At 41.1% G+C, this 17,117-nt stretch overlaps 1 protein-coding gene and 1 long non-coding RNA gene across 3 annotated transcripts in view; one reads left to right on the top strand and one right to left on the bottom strand.

Annotated features, from left to right (window-relative positions):
• LOC110356316 (uncharacterized) overlaps nt 1-8,307 on the top strand; it is a 33,745-nt gene extending 25,438 nt beyond the window's left edge. The window contains exons 3-4 of the long non-coding RNA XR_002409441.2: nt 5,602-5,744; nt 7,365-8,307. This is a non-coding gene — a long non-coding RNA (uncharacterized LOC110356316). The remainder of the gene's footprint in view (nt 1-5,601; nt 5,745-7,364) is intronic.
• Nucleotides 8,308-10,234: 1,927 nt separating this feature from the next.
• Nucleotides 10,235-17,117, bottom strand: part of LOC102089717 (N-deacetylase and N-sulfotransferase 4) — a 154,833-nt gene continuing 147,950 nt past the window's right edge. For both annotated transcript variants that reach the window (XM_005515200.4, XM_065062182.1), the window contains 3 exons: nt 16,216-16,318; nt 15,396-15,905; nt 10,235-10,695 (listed from right to left, as the gene is read on the bottom strand). In XM_005515200.4, coding sequence (XP_005515257.1) covers nt 15,786-15,905; nt 16,216-16,318 — 223 coding nt within the window. In that variant the 3' untranslated portion in view covers nt 10,235-10,695; nt 15,396-15,785. The remainder of the gene's footprint in view (nt 10,696-15,395; nt 15,906-16,215; nt 16,319-17,117) is intronic.

Below are 17,117 nucleotides of genomic sequence, written 5' to 3'. Positions count from 1 at the left end.
TTAGCTGAATTTTTATGGCCAATGCTGAGCTGGCTTCATGCGTGGCTTATGAAAGTCGAAGATTTTATTTCTGTCTTACTCTGAGAGCAGCCCACCCGGACTTTCACTGCAATGGTAACCGCAATCTTCTGGGAGCAGCACACAGGCAAGAACCTGCCTCTCTTGCCACTCTAATGTCCACTTCAACATTGACCACAAATCCTAAAAGCACATCTAAGTGGTGGAAGCCAGATGGGATGTGGGGCTTTAGGGGTATGGGGCTGGAAGCCTTCTCACACAGCTGTCTAAGCCTGGGTGCAATTTTTAGAGTTGGGCCAGAAGTGGTGTCACGGTGGGGCTGATCTGGTGTTGATACTGACTCAAAGCAAACTTTGGATGAAGTCTGTATTTCACTGAGTCCATTGGGTCGAATGCTCAGGGTGAATGGTAACCAGAGATGGATGCATTGAGGCAAAGTTATGCTATTTTTTTTTTTCTGATATCTGATACTGTTACATTGAGATTATTATTAATAAGATGCAATTAGGAAAATAGATTTCAAAAGAATATCATCAGTGCTATTAGGTTTGAAGTTTTTTTGGGCAGAAGGAACAAGCTTTTACTGTAAAGTTCTATGGATTTCTTGCTCATTTTGCCTTTTTTTTCTAAATGATTTACAAACGGCTCTGGCTTCATTCGTTCTGAAAAAGCTTTGTTTTTTGAAGAAGCTGCAGCATGTCAGATTAAAGTGCAAATACCCGCTTCAAGGCTCTAACAAGTTCTGTGCCACTAAAAGCCTTTGATTTCTGCATTTAATTATGTCTCATTGGATTATAATAATCCTATTCCTCCCTGTTTCTCAAACTCAGTTTTCCATACTTGTCTTTCACTTAATTAAAAGTTCCTCGGCTGCTAGGCTGGTAGTGAAATTAAGGCTGACACACAGGGGAACTTTGCATCTGGAGGAATCTTATTTTTAACCTCTAAAACTCAGCATCTACAGGGCTCCTGGTGGGTGAACTTTTATTCTAATATTGTGAAAATCTGACAAGAAAATGTCCCGTCTGCATTGCCGAAAGTTTGGATGAGGTTCCCTGAAGACCTCTCCTGGATGGTGCCCACTTTCTGAAGTGCTTCAAAATCCACAGTACCACACATCATTCAGCTGGGTTTTTCCTCTTTAGATGTGACCCAGAGCTCAGAAAACTTGAGCGAGTTGACACTGACTGGTGAGACCTGGAGGCTGGCAGGGTTCTGGGGTAGGAGATCCTAGACCACTCATTCACCACTGCTTGGGAAGCTGGTGGTGATATGGCAATCATTGCTAGTCATGGTTCACGGCATGGGGTGGATGGTTGATCTTTTTCCAGACCATGGGACCTTAGCCCCCTCCACAGGGCTCTGTGTTGGCTGAGGACTCAAGTTTCCCTCCGGCAGATCTTCTTAACATACAGCACATCACATCACGGTTATACTAATCTCAATTAAGTCTTGTTTCCACATTTTCTTCCTGTAAATGTAAATCCCATCAATTGCATACTGCTTACTATCATTATATCAGCCAGCAATGGTGTACAACAACACAGATAGAATCGAAATATCTTGAAAGTTGTCTACTCGCAGCACATGCCATGAGGCTTAGATTTTTCTTTTTGTTTCCAGTCCTTGATCTGCTTCAGACATGCTTCTCAAATAACAGCTGTCGAAATCCATAGATTCGACTGATTATTTTTTAGGTACATGAAGAGAAACCAACTTTACCAAAGTTTGGCATGCCTGCAGCTTCTCAACACACACAAAAAAAGGCCATATTTTTTTGTGGCTCCCCATTTTTGTTTTCTGGGACCAAAAGTTTTTATTCTTCCCTTATGTAAAGAAATACTTATCCCGAGTCTAAAAAAGTGAAAGGTTATTTCGGAAAAGTGCTGTTAAACATTTGCAAGATATTTAGAGGTGGAAGGAAAGAAAAATTTGAATACTGTGCTAATTTCTATGTAAATTTGGCTAAATTCTAGCTAATGTTTTGGCAAAACTTCTCCTACTTCCTGTTTTTGTTTTAATAGTAGCATTTTATAATTAGTGATCTATTTGTTTTTGGATCTTTTGTTTGGTGTGAAAACAGCTTCATTAGCAGAAATAGAAGAAGCAGCATCACTTGACCCTTTCCCGAGAGCTGTGTGTTTGGGAGGGGAGGGCAGATCTACTCTGCTCCTCAAGCACATGATAGAGTTGGTGCAAAGCATGAAAACTTGCATGGAGATGAGAAAAAGGTAATTGGACAAGTGAAAGAAACATTGTGTTCACACCGGTGCTGTGTTTTGGAGAGCGCTTTGTGCCAGGGTGGGAGAAACCAAGCGTTTGGTGTTTCTGCGGAATGTGGGAAGCATCAGCGGAGAAGAAAATCAGCTTTTCAGAAAACACTGGGCCGAGTTCATATATTGTGCAGCTCTGCTGCACTCAAATAGAGTTACAGCAAGAAAAAATTTTGCTTGGTGCCTAAATAGATTTAATGCCTTGTATAAAACGTCATAATCAATATTTTCCATAATACTGCAAGATGCTATGAAATCCATGTCGTTAGATGTGGACAAAGTTGGTAAGGTTACCAGTTTAACATCTCTCATAAATGCACCACTTACAATCTTTTTGTCCAGCCAATATTCAGTGCATGTAAACGAGTGGGGAAGAGCTCCTAGATTTAGGAAAGAGATTTTATTTACTTCCCAAACTGATACTAAAACATTTAGAATGCTGTCTTCAGAAAATAATAGCTAATGCCAGGGTAGTTAATGTCAAGTATTTTCAAACAGCTGTTGTCAGAGTTATATACTAGATAGCATTCTAGTATGTTAAGTTAATTATACAATTAAAATGTATTTTTTGCATTACCCACCAACACAAAATGCTGTGAGGAGACAAAGCAAAGAAAATGTACTTTGGCATTATTGTATGTCATTCCATTTTGAGTTTGCAGTTGCTTTGAGACACAATGTCTGACTTAAGGTCTATGTTATTTGTATCTGACTTATCTAATAATGTTCAGCTGAGGCAGCTGAGAAAACTCTAATTTTGCAAGTACATGCAGTTATTTTCAGTTCTAATCACCTTATTTCAGTTTTATTCCATTTAGCTCTATTCAGCTGAGCGGATTTTCCTATGTGGCCTATGACTCAAGACCCTTGAGTCATCCTGTGTTTTTCAAGCCAAAGGATTTTAGGGTGTTACAGTTCTTATTCTTGAAACGGTGATTTGGGATTTTTGAGATTAATGCGGCTTTTTCCTCTGATCCCTGTTTTCTCCTTCCCATGCTGCCAGAAGTGCAGATCTGGGCATGGTCCCCCTCTGCCCCAGCTGTACCCACAGCCACGGGCTGGATTTTCAGCTGGCTCCTCCAAAGCGTTCCCAGCCGGTCTGAGGGCTGTGCTGCCGGGATCTGATCACTGAGCCAGCTGTAATCTTTGCTCTGGCGACTAAGGGAAAGCGTTTAAACTCTGCCACCGTAATAGGATTGTGCTTTTATATCTGGAATGATTCCAGCTTCAGAGAAACATTTCTGAAATCAGATCTGGATTCCCACGGGCTTTGATTATTTCTGGAAGCTGGCGAGTGATGGTGCGATCCATTGAGCTAATTACGAGACACACATAATGCAGGTTACTCACTGGAAGGGGTAGATCTTGCTGGAGAAAACAAGCTTTGGCTTTCCCAGGAAGTCCACAAACAAAAAAGGCTCTTGCAGGCTGTCAGATGGGTCAGCATCTCCAGGGCTGTCCCTTGTCCATGGCTCCATGGTCGATGGACGTGATAGTCCCCCCGGAGCTTCCACAGCAGTGCAAATCCCTGGTGAAACTCTGCCCTCCTGCTTCTGCTTCCAGCAAGGTGGCTTGTGTCTGAAAACAGCTCCCACTTCCACCACTGCTAAAGCATTTAATAATACATAGTATTTAAACATGGCAATTGCTCCTCTGATCTAGTGCCTGTAAAAGTAGCTCTTAAGGTAGGACATTTCATTTGTCTGCCGCTAAATTCCATTTGTTGAGGACTATGCTTCAAGCTGCCACCAGCTTTCTGCTACTCTCACCTGCCAAAGTAATAGGTTGCATGCACTTCTGTTAAATTAGCCACAGGCTTAACCCTCTAACAAAGTTCACAAAGCCTGTTTGCTGTGAGTACAGATTAGAATATGCTTTTTTATTCAGGAATTGCCACACCTATCAGGTCTGTCAGGTGGTTCTAACATGGCAGTCACGGGGCTTGCTTTTCCTGAGATGTTTTGCTTGGACACAAGACATTGCCATATGAAAATTTCTCCCTAAGAAACACTTTCTGTGTCAGGATGTGTTAGTCATTTCCCTCTTGTTATACTTCTCAAAAACTTCTTGTTAGCATTATTGTCCCCTCTTCACTAACACATGCCTAATTATGGTGATTATTGTTAACGACACCACTAAGAAGTGACTGGTTCAAACTGGATCTCCTAGCTTTCCCAGTCAGGTATGAGAAGACATTTTCCTGCTGTGTTCAGCCTCTGTGGGTAGGACAGTGGTGTGGCAATCTGGCTCTTGGGGGAAAGGTTTCTGTAATCCAGACACACACAACTGCAGCAGTTTCCTTTGCCCTTTTATTACAGAGGAAAAGAATGGGTATCCTCCTGCCCCCCAGAATTCAACTTGTCTTTTATTGGAAATACCACAAAACTATGAAGGAATAAATTATTAAGATAATTAATCAACAGGTGGCAAGTGAAAAAGGCAGCCAATATGAAATGGAATTACCTGTGGATAAACACATCACTTTAAACTGGCTCTAAGTTCTGTAATTGAAGGTTCAAGAGTGCAGAACTCACCATTGGAAGAAACCCAAAAAGTAGATGTACCTAAGGCTGGGCATTTATGAAAGCAGTTTTATTGCACATTATCGGATTTTATAATGTCTTCATTGTTACTGTTAAGTGTCCAGAATTCTTCTTGTTTAATGAGTAAAATAAAAATGTGCTTAATGTGCCAGTATTAAATAGGTCCATGGGAAAGACAAGTCTGCAAAGGCTGTTTCTGCTTTAATACTCTGCGTTTTGTCAAATGATGTCTTAAGGAAGACATGGAAATAGAAAGCGATGACTAGGCTTTTGGTAAATGCTTCACTTCATTCTCCTCAGAGCTTAATTCTCCAGCATGATATTTCTGAAGAAGGACAAAAGTTAGTTTCTTATTTACAAAGGAACATGAAAATAGCATGGATATGCCCATGCGCAAGGGGTCTTTGTGGTACCCAAGACAAAAGACCCTTGTGGTCTGAACATCTCTGTCTGGTGCCGATGCCTGTCTTACATAAGGATTGGAAACCCCAGGTGCCTTCGGGTGTGTCAGCAGTTGACTGCAGAGAGAAGGGTGAGAAATTTCACAGGATGTTGTTTTCTGACAGTTTCTAATAGCTCTAGTTTTCAGACAAGTCAGAGCTGTAAAGCCAGTGAAGTCTTTGCATAATTTTTTATTAACACAGCTGAAATTTCCAAGAGGTCACATGATTATCTTCTGTAAGGATTTCCCTTTAAAGTAAGCATTTTTTTTCTGATTTATAAGATCACCTTTAGAGCATTTTTCTGATTTCTGCTTCTGTTCTAAGCTCACTTACAGACTCAACCTGCGTTATCACCAGTGATGCTGTATTGGGGGACCAAAGGCACTGAAATGTCTCTGAAATGCTACAGCTGCTCTGCTCAAGGGGGAGTCCCAATTGATGAGGGATGTCCCCGGTGCCAAACCATGGTGAGAAAATGTTTGTTTTGGGGTTCAAAGGCTGTGTGTCTCTGTCTCTCACCTGTTGCTGCGGGAGGGTGGGTTCAGCCCCCATCCTCGTTTTTCCAATGGGGTTGCTGCTCGGCTGCTGTGCACACCTCTCCTATGGGCCTGGGGGATGTGGTTATTAGTGTGAGGGCAGCACGGGCTTGTTAGTGTGTGATTCTGTGATTGTGGTTGCTTTATCTCATTTCACAAGTCACTTTGCTGCCTGATTAGTAGTTGGGTCTATCACATGAACACGCTAAAACTTAAGGAAAAGTACTTGGGTTTCATGACAATACAGGGGTATTTGAAAAAAATCTGCAACACTACAGAAATGGTGAGTTAGGATCTGCACTAAAACTTTCAGCTGCTGAACAGGCTCCTGTGGTCATAAAAATTCTCCATTATATATGGGTGTTTTCCATGCCAGAGCAAAAACACTGTTGCAAGATGTCACCAATATAAAATACATCTGTCAAAACTTTGTTCCTCAGCTTGTCCCATGTGGGGAAAAAAAAAATGCTTCTTGTGAAATGAGCTTTAGAAAGATGACAACATGGTCTGTGTTGTAGCGCTTACACCACAGCTTCCTACAGTGATCCAAGCAAACCCTGAAATATTTCTTCTTCAGCTAGAGCTTCTAACACGAAGGCAAAGGGAAGAGGTGACTCACTGTCTGTGCATCTGACCTTTGGAAAAATGAGTTTTAGTGTTGCATGGGGGTCCTTGTCCATTCTGATTGTCTTGGCTGCTTTGGATTGCCTCCCCGTATCTTCTTAAGCTAGCAATGTTTTTATCTTGAGGTATTGGATCATATCTTTTCAGAAGATTGAAGGGAATTAAGTCTCCAGGCTCAGCTCTCTCTTCTTCCAAGTAGCTGACAAATTTTAGTATGTTCTGTGTGGCAGTTACTGGAAATAGCTGAAGTCTGCAGAGGATGAGCTGAGATCCATAAAAATGTTCTTCCTACTTAAGACGACAATTTATAATTTAACTGCAGCTCCCAACTTAATGGTGGCAGATTTACATGTGGTGCCATCCAAGTCTGCCTTGCTTTGTAACCAAGTAGTTTCCCTGAATTGATACTCGGCACCTGAACAGTGGAAAAACTGTGGAAATAATGCAGAAAAGCTAGCAACATCAAAGAAAACCTCAGCATGCTCCTAGTGCACGTTGCCCTCATTAACTAGGATATTTAAAGGTAATTTAAGCAAGTGTAGTTTAGAAAATGAAAGATGATACTTACTTGGGAGACTTGCATTTTTGCCTCTGTGAAAACCAGGAGCACAAGAAATTAGTACAGAAAAAAAAATCAGTTGGTAATGAGATTTACAGGTAAAGTAATGGGGTTTGGTGTTGAGAAGTAGCCTCAAGGAGGGTGGGTAGGTAAGAGGAAAGGGAGTGGAAGCAGGCTACAGTACAGCAGGGAAGATGGCCTTTAGGAGGGGAGAAAACATCTAAGACAACTTTCTCCTTAAATAAGAAAATAATGAGGCCAGTATATCTGTATAATCAACAAATATGAGTGAAGACTATTTCAAGACATGTTTTTATTTTCCTGTATAAAAAGCCCTTCCTTCAGTTCATATCGGTTCTTATTGTCAGGTGCAGTACGGACACCTTGGGCAGCAGTAGATGTGGTCACATTCTGGGGCTCGGCAGGTTTTAAACTTCTTCCCAGCCTTGTAGAGCAGCTTGGGGGTCCCAGAGCCTCCCCTGCACAGAAAGGGATCCACCTTCAGACCATGGATTTAGATGGGAGTGTTAAGCGAACGGCCCGGTGACTTTTACGTCTGGGTACTCTATGGAGGGTAATGACTTGATAATAAGGACGTAGGCTGCTGAAAATAGCAAGAGCACTAAATGTATGACCTCTCAAACAGTGAGTTTGTGGTATGTTGGTTTAGATGTGCTTGGGTTGCTGGAAGCCACGGGTTCTCTACCTTGCAATAAAATGGAGCAATAGTGAGTTTGGCTTTAGATCTCGATCTGAATGCCCCTACAGCTACATAGTGTTCGGGGACTTTCATATCAATAAAAATCACTGGGTTCCTTCAGTCCCAAATCATGATGGGGCAACTGAAAGGTGATTTTTTTTTTTCTTTTTTAAACCATATTGCTTATGAAATTTTAAATGCTTCACATTGCAGAATGAATTTCTTTGCTTACTTGCTGTGATTACACAAAGCTCTGCAGGAAGATGTGCTGTAACTACAATGTCATTAAAAACATTTTCTGTTGGTGGGTTTGTTCTTTCCTTCACGAGAATATCTAATTCTCACTGATGCTAATGGGAATTGTATTTCTTTGGAGGACATGCAGATTAACACTGAGATGATTCCCTGGCCTGGGCAAACTCAGTAAAACAATAAGAAAAGGAATTTTCGGTAAATAAGCATCTGCCTCACAGTAAGTTCTGTGAAAACTCATCGTCTCATATATCCAGCTCTTTCTTGTAGTTCAGATCATACCATGAAAGCAAGTTAAATTACCCAACAGGGAATGTGTTTCACAGATAAGTTCTGCAAGACAGCAGAGCATACACCAGAGTTAGAACAGCATCAAGTGCAAAGTCAATTGAACGACAGGCAATTATTTCCCAAATTATAAAGTGCACTTTTCAAGCCCCATAGAATTTCATGGAATTGCAAGTAGACAGATTAAGGAATCCCTCTCCACTCACTGCTGACCTTCCTCTGGCTGAAAAAATACTCTGAAAAAACCCCAAGATGATTTGAACTACCAGCTCATAAAGCTAGTTGATCTTACGTGATGAAAACAGATTTGTATATTAATATCTCACATTCCTATTTCAGAAGGAATAGGAATACTATAAAATTAGCCTGTGTTTGATTAGTCTTAGCTATATCAGGACAAATGGTTTTGTAAACCCAAACTGGAAGATATGGGTTTATTTACATATTTTAAATATTTTTCTCTCCACCTAGCAGCTGCAGCTGACCAAAACGTAAATATCAATCTAGTTTCCCTAGGAAGTCTTTAATTATTCATGAACAAAAATGGTTGTAAATTACACATAGAAGTAATTTATCTAATTCTGTAAGTCAATTTCTAACTGGAATTTGGATATTTATGTGCATGAAAAAGTGGTCTACCTCTCCTCCCTTGAACTGTGTATAGAAAGAGCCTTTTTCACAAAAGAATGAGCCGAGAAGTTTTAGTGCTTCCAGCTTTCCAGTGGTCTGATTCCGGAAGCTAGAAGGGAAAATGCAAACCTTAATGAATTTAATAGAAGTGATAAGTTTTCAGAACTCTGTTATGCTTTTACTGAATAAGACTCAGGTGGGAAACTCAACGAGCCTGGAATTATTTCAGTTTTAGGCAAAAATCTAAGCATCACTCAGGTTCACTGGCAGGTTTCAGACATGATTTCCATATTACTTCCTTTCCCACCAAGGATATACAATAGGTAGCCCAAAAAAGAACAGGGATCTGTGAGAGACAGGAAAAACTGGCTATATTTTTTTCCAGTAGCCTCTTTATTTAAATGTATAAAGGTGTTCGGGATCGAAAGTTATAGACAGGTGAATGCCTGTGAGGGCTTTTAAAAGTGCTTGTCAAATTCAATTGGTAACAAATAATTATGACAGAAAGCCAATTGCTTTTTAGTTTCTAAGGGCCTACAAGTATTTTTTTTTTTCTTTAAACCAGATGTAAAGCCCTAAAATATTTTAAAAGTTTTACCTGCCACCTGCCGTGTCTCCCTTGTCTGAAAGCATCAAGCAAATCCAGAAAGAAGCCAAAACCAGTATTAAGACATCTGTAATGCCATTCTAATTTGCTTAACGAGAAAAGCTCTAGTGAGGTGTAATTTGTATTCGGCAAGGCTTGTACTAAGAATTCTTGTCGCTGATGTGATTTAACCTCATTCTCAAATAGTTTTGTAAAACAAATGAATATTTTATAGTAAAATGTAGAAGCGTTATGATATTTTGGGGGAAAAAAAGTATCAGGATCTCTTCATTCTGAGTGCATGGTTTAAGGCACCTTCAAGGCAATTTGCATCTGCTGAAACCAGGTCCTTTTAAGCTTCCTCAAAAAGAACAGTGAAAAATCCTGGTGTGATAGTTAAAGAGTTTGCACAGGGCTGTCTTATCTGGTGAGCTGAATATCCACACCTCTCACTGAGTGCAGGCAGGTAACACTTTTGAAAGGCACGTCCATAAATGCGCATTACTCAGCGTAACAAAGGTGTATCAGACTTGCCCGAATTAATGTTCTCTGCCCTGGAGCTGGTGGGTGAGGAGGGCGGCAGAGGACGGGGTGGATGGCGCTCCCAGCACCGCTGAAGCAGCCGCTGTAAATCCCAGAGCGTTGGGGCCAGCATGTCAAGGACAGGTAGAAGCCTTGAGGTGTCATCGCACAACTTGAAATGTATTGCAGAGCTTATTGAAGAGCAGATTTTGGCTCAGGAGATAGGAAAGAGAATTGAAGGAAAGAAGGAAATCTCGCTCTATAATACACCATCAGAAGTGTTTATTCTGCGGCAGTGAGAAGAACTAATAGTAAGGGGTGTGCACATCAATTATTTAAAACAATTCCAGCAAATACAGAATTTTACCTCCCTCACCACCCCCCAACAAAAATCCTTTAAGTGTTCAAAATTTATTTTAATTCCTTTTTCTTCAATACCAAGTATTTGTTCAACTGGATTTGCTGTCGTCATGTGGGGCATGGGCAAGACAGTGAAGTTTTTCCTCAGGTCTGTCAAGAGGACATATTTTGATTTGAAATACTACAGAAATGATACTAAGTCTTATAAAAGTTGTCCAGTCACTGAAGCATTGAATACTTCAGAATCTGTGTCACTTGCAAATCCTTATTTGTTTTTGGTAGCTTTTCTGGGTAGTATAGTGATGATGGAACTGAATCTGTAGACAGGTCCACACCTTTGCAGTCGTGCTAAAAGGATGATCTGGAAGGAAAAATAAAGAAGACAATATAAGAAATGTTGTCTTACAGGGAAATTCCTATGCCAAGAATATACACTTACATAATAATCTCTGAAACAATATTTCCTGGCAAATTTGTGCAGAGGTGTATGAGCTAATATGGTGGTTGAGAGGTTGTCAAAGCTGTTTCAGGAGGTGATACCAATGAGGACAAAAATAGTGAGGTGATCGTATGTGATTTCAACTCCTCGAGAAAGGAAGTGTCTACTGCTAAAGAAAGAGATGGCACTGTAATCCAAGAGCTAAAATGGCAAAGCTAAATTGCATGTGCAAAGAGAGATTCTCCTGACACCAGCAGTAAACTTAATCTTAACTACAATAAAATTAGCCACTGAGTCTCTGCTGATTTATATACCTAGGATGTACCTGTTTTACGCAGCTGTCATGCTCTCACACACCTATTATAAACATCAATTTTAAACTCATTATAAACATAATTTGCTACTGATAGAATCTAAATGACTAGCTTGGACTTGATGTCTAACTCTAAGGTGGCCCAGCTTAGGTGAAATGAACAACTTGTACTCAAATTATTCTTGGCTGATCATTCTGGATATTAATAGTTTTCCCCTGTCTCACAGGCTCTGTCTATCCTGTGCTTTTCAGATGCGGTATGTTGGCTCAAAATTTAACATGAATGGGAAGGAGGAGGAGGAAGGGTGAGGGGAAGAGAAAATATTCAGCCTTTGCTTTTGTATTCAGGGCATGTCCCCGCTGCCTTGTTATCACATCAGAGAGTCTAGACCCATCAGCACTTTCATTACGCAACATTTTCCTCCCCCAAGAATTTATAATTCCGCCATCTTAATTTGTTTTGGGGGCACTCAGCAGTCTGATTCCCTATCAGAGACAAAATTTGTTTTATTAGAAAACATCTGTGAGCAGTTAATCCGGCAACTTTATTTTAGACCTTGAGAGGTCAATGCATAATTTAGAAGTTTTTGGATTCTGTTCTGATTGCTTCTCGCTCAAAGACAACCTCGATTATACGAGCTCAGTTTTATGAGGGCTGGAGTCCTGCTTTAATCATCAAATATGCTGCCACAGACCATGATACCTGTGTCAGCCCCTAGGGTTTTCTATTTCTCATAGCCTTTGAGGCAGGAGGATGGGATGGTGAGAGATCCACACGGTGTGACAAGATCAGAGATGGTGGGGATGGCTTGCAGCTGGCAGCAGGACCAGGGCCCCCAACCACCAACCATGGCATAGCACTGACCAAGAAGGTGGGAGGCGGAGAAGAAATTGCCACTCGGTAATAGAAATCAAACTAGTGATGGATTTCCAGCAGCGATAGGGCTACGTGATGCTTGAACCACATGGGTTGTGCCTTATGAAACCGTCCCCTGGGGGCCAGGCAGGGTGTGCTGGAATTAATACAAAGACTCCTGCTGGTCTCCACAGGCAGTAATTCAAGTCCTTGGTGCGGCAAAGCTCCCTCAAACCTTTGCAGGAATTGCTATTTGCAGGGGAATGGGAGCAAACTGCAGCTGCAGGCCTCCAGTATGTAAAACTCCTATTGATTTACAGCCTGCACCACATGGAGGTATTGTGGAGATGAATCCTGCAGCTCATGAACAGGAAAGAAGGGCCAGTATTATCTTTCCCAGCTACAGCCCTCTTGCTGTGAATAAATGTTTCATTTTTATTGCATTTGTTTTGCTGGTTTTTAAGACTCTCAACAATTATGTGGTCAGCAATATGAAAGGCATAAAAGAAATTGAGATCATTTACAGCTAGTTCACACAGGCTTCTCTGTAATACAGTGGTCTAGAGAAATTCTATGTTGATGGATCCTATTACAAGTGGAAGGAATGAAGCTTTGAAATACTGTTATTTCATCTTTATATGACACATAATGAAGTCACTTCAAATGTCAGTTTTCAATGGAGCACGAGATCTTGGAAATGTGATGCCCATTCAAACTTAAAAAATAACAATGAGGTATAAAAATGTCCAGTGTGTTTTAAGGACATGATGCTATTACAGAGCTGAGAGTTGGAAAGACTTAGATTTTCATTTACAAAAAAAGAGTTAGGAATAAGAAAGAATTTTCCAGATATTATGGCATTTGCCTTATATCCTTAAAAACTCCTGAAACCAATTTTATGCTTATTTCACTTTTAGTCAAGAAGTTTTGAAGTCATTTTTTATTTAATAATGAGCCACTTTTAATTCATTTAACAGCTAAAATTTTATCGGAGGTTCATTGAGATATTCTTCTCTGACCAAACCTTACTTATGCAAAACTCCCAACAGACTAGTTGTCTTTGGTGTGATTGGTGCTAAAAGAGTGTGAATTTGCAACAAAGCATGTAACTGACTGCCCCCCACAACCAAAAAAACACAAAAAGATACACATAATGTTCCTTTTATTTGGCCTTTAGATTGCCCTGTCTCATTTTGAAGAGTCAAAATATAAGAACTAGGAAAATTACTTCAAGAAAACAAAACAAAAGAGATAACCTTCCCTCAGACCCACCTAGCTCCCTCTCATCTTTAACAACTATCGCCGTGAGATAAAATGCCATGTCCTTTTCAGCTCACCTAATTTTAGACCTACACAGCTGAGCTCTTCCTCTGAACAAGCTGCCTATTGTCCTTTTACAATCAATAGAGACGAAGAGGCAAGATTAATCTCGCTCATTTAAGAAGTCTGCTTTGTGATCAGATGAATGGTGTCCTAGAAGCCCTATTTCCCTCCATCACCTCCAAAATAAAGTAGATGTCTCACTTATGTGAGATTAATCCCGTCTCAGTATTTAAAAGCAAACACGAGACAGGGTAACACTTGTATTTTGGGCTTTTCTGTGCTGTGCACAGGCTGGTGCAGCACTGGGGGGGCCGGACAGGTGATGCTGCTACTGAGCAGCTGCTGGGCAGGGGGGACCTGTTATTGGCCTCTTCCCACCCCTGCCCTGGGTGCTCCTGCTGATGGAGCGAGGGCTGAGGTGGAGAGCAGGAGCAGAAGGGGCTGTGCAGGGACTTGGCGCTGGTTACACCTCGGCCTCTCCTCTGTGTGTGTGGGGGGCTAAGGAGGGCAGCGCCGGCTCCTCGCATGGATGAGGTACATGTAGCAGGGCAGTGCTGGGACTGGGAAAAGGGCTGAAATGGTACAGAGAGAAGAAACAGCCAGGCACACTTAGATGGGCAGTGGTGGAGGAGAGAGATGGAGGCCAAACTGTGGAGACAGATGGTGTCAGACGACACTCACCGGCAAGTGCCACCACCACCCAGCTGGGAGCAGGATGGGTGGCACCATGATCGCTCTGGGAAGCACTGGACTTGCCAGTCCAAAATAACCTAGTGTCATGGTCTTGGTGGACAGTCTCATGTTTTTGGAGTCTGGAAGTGCTAAGTTAGACATCTACATGTATCACCTGGTTTGAAGCCTAAATGAACTAATCTAAGTGCCCTTTGATACCACAGTCCGTGATGCGCACTAATTTGCGCTCCCCAAGGCTATGTCTCGCTAGTCTGAATTCATGGTGCAACATCAACCTCCAGGAAATATCCTGAGCTGTCAGCAAAGCATCAAATTCATGGGGAGGGAAAGCACAAAACCTCTGCAGCACCTGACATGGCTTGTGCCCAGGAACTAAGATGGGGAAGTTTGATAACTGAAACCTGCTCCATTTTGTGCTGCATAAAGAACATACAGCAAGGCTTTGTCAGCATTTTTTTTTCTTGAAAAAAATGTGTTACAAGGCTGAAGTGCCTAAATAGTATTTGTTCACCCAGATTAAATTTCCCAGTGCATTTCAGCCCAGTCTTGTTGACCTTGTCCACACAGATCTGAGAAGAAATCACAGTTCATAATAGCATGTATTTTGTAATCCACACTTTCATTTGCCTAAAGGAACAAAAAGCATATATTTAAAATTAAGTTTAGGTCTGATCCAAATAGATAGATATGCAGGCACAAAAATATATGCATCATATATGCATATGTGATATATAGTGGATATACCTGTCCTTTCAACTCAGTTAAAGTCTATGGAAAGAGTTTATTCTTCAACAGACTGTAGTTTTTTCAAAACCTTAAAAAATGCCTTTGGTTTTTAATGGCTTGCTTTCCAGATAGAAACAAAATTGTCAATATTAGGCTATAGTCAGTACACTGCTTGTGTGGCCTGCTTAGAGTTTAGGAGGCTTTGGTAGTGTTTTAAAGAGCCCTATGGCATTGTGGCAAAATACTTGAAATGATTTTACATCTCATAGCTCTGTCACAGCTGCTGTAGGAACCCAACAGATGCAATAAAAAAACTTATAATGGTGGCAAATTAGCTGCATCCAAAAGACAGGGAGTAGATTTCACTGGGATCTGGGAGGAGGGCCACCTCACTGCCTTGCACCTCAACAACCCACACAGCTCCAGTAAATAAGGACACACCTTCTTGTGAAGGGAAAAAACCCACCAAACCGCAAACAAATCAATAGACTGTCATCAGTTATCACAGCAGTCCCAGGGAAGTTAGGCAAGAGTTTAGACCACCTTTTTCTGTGGAGAAAGCAATGATAATATATGAATACTACATATAACCATTAGCAATCCTTACTGCAAAATGCTGCGTATCCACCCATAAAATGGTAGGAAAACCTGCCGGTTTGGGTGGAAAAAAGAGCAAAAACAAATGTGGAAAAACCCCAATGGATAACCGACCTCACAATCCAGTGAGAGATGCTCCCATCCTTTGCTTGTGTCCTGACAGACTGCAATTTGTCATGTACAATGAAGTCAATCCGTCCTACACAGAGTTTCTGGTGCTTCCTGGTGAACAGATGAATTAGGCTATGCACGAATCCCAGTCCGGATAAAGAGTAATGCCACGTAGCTCCGTATTATTTCCTGGAAGCTGACAAAAGGGGTCGATGCTAATCACTGTCAGCGCGTGCATACAAACAGTTGTCGGTTGCTTTTTTTTGTTTGTTTGTTTTTAATAGAAACAGCATTATTCATGAGGTCCTCTACTGACAATCACAAGTGAGTCGGAGAAGCAAGGGGTTTGACAGTGAAGGAAATTGTCCTTATTGGGTCCCTTGCCCTTGCGTGCTACCTGACCTTCTGCAGCTCCTGTCTCAGCCAGGAGGGCAGGGGCTGCCCCAGCCTGTGCAGCAGCTTGGACAACTCCACGTTGTGGTCTCTGTAGTAGCGTGACAGAAACGCTCGAGACTGAGAAGGGTGAGAAGAAAACAACAGTCAAACAAGGACACCCTCATGATCCCAGTTTTCAGCATGTGTCCGTGCCGCAGAGCAGTGACCTCCCAAGAGCTATGCACTGCTCACACAGAGAATCTCTTAAGAGGAGGCAATTAATCTCCCGTCACTCAAAGGTCATTAAAAGTTTCTGATTTTAAAAAATATAAAGCCCATGAAAATAATAATAATAATAATAATAATAATAAAAGAGTGTGTTTGTTTTAGGAGTCAAACACAGGGTCCCTGTTAAAAATGTTAAGTTAAATCTCCGGAAAACACTTACCTCTTGGTCCATTGGTGGGTACTTTCGACCTTTGCTTTTTCCCAGGCACTTTGTTTTCCCTCCTTCCAGTAACTGACACCAAAAACCTTTCTGAGGGTCAAACCTATAAAGGATTATATTTTTTAGAATATCTAACTACAGAAGAATCTCTTGGATACTAAAACATCAGTGTAAGCCAAAGATGATTGCTGCATACATCTCTTTAGATGACTGAAATACTGAGGACAGAGTGAGGAAAAGCTTTCCTCTGTTGTGCAAGCTCTGAGTATTTATATTTTCCAAAAATTCACCATGGGAGTGGCTCAAGGCAAGACGTTTTTCACATTTCACTTTACCTACATTATCTAATTTTTATTCTACCAGTCCAGCATATAGAGTACAAGTTTCAAGTGTTAATCCATAGGATGTCAGTAAAGGTCCTCAGCCTTGGTCTCAAGGATCTTATGTGGCTCTGCTGCAGACTGCTACTCACATTTTGTTGTCTGGTTTTGATCAGAGATTTCATTCATGTCAAACTGCTCTGTGTATCCCTGCAGGTTGCTAATGTTTTGATCAATTGACACTTGAACAAATAAAGTTTTGTTGAAAAAATACTATTCAGCTCTTTTTCTGGAATTTTATGTGCTATATTCGCAAGAACATTATCAGCCGTGCTCAAGGAAAGCTCTGCAGCTTTGACTAGTAGGAGCTGATGCTGTCGCAGGTCAGTACTGTCAAGGTGAGAGGGGTTAAAAGGGTCAAGCGGATCTTTTTGTTGACTTCAACAGGCACAGACTCAATTGATAAGTCTATTTCTACACAAGTGTGATTGTTGCATAAGTACGAAAATGAGACATATACTATTGAAATATTTTATGTTGATTTCCGAGTGAAATAAGCCATATTTAGGTCTTCTGAAAGAA

This window comes from Columba livia, chromosome 4 (genome assembly GCF_036013475.1).
Source record: "Columba livia isolate bColLiv1 breed racing homer chromosome 4, bColLiv1.pat.W.v2, whole genome shotgun sequence".
Taxonomy (NCBI): Eukaryota; Metazoa; Chordata; class Aves; order Columbiformes; family Columbidae; genus Columba; species Columba livia.
The sequence above is the reverse complement of the archived record's forward strand: the minus strand, read 5'-3'. Positions and strand labels throughout refer to the sequence as shown.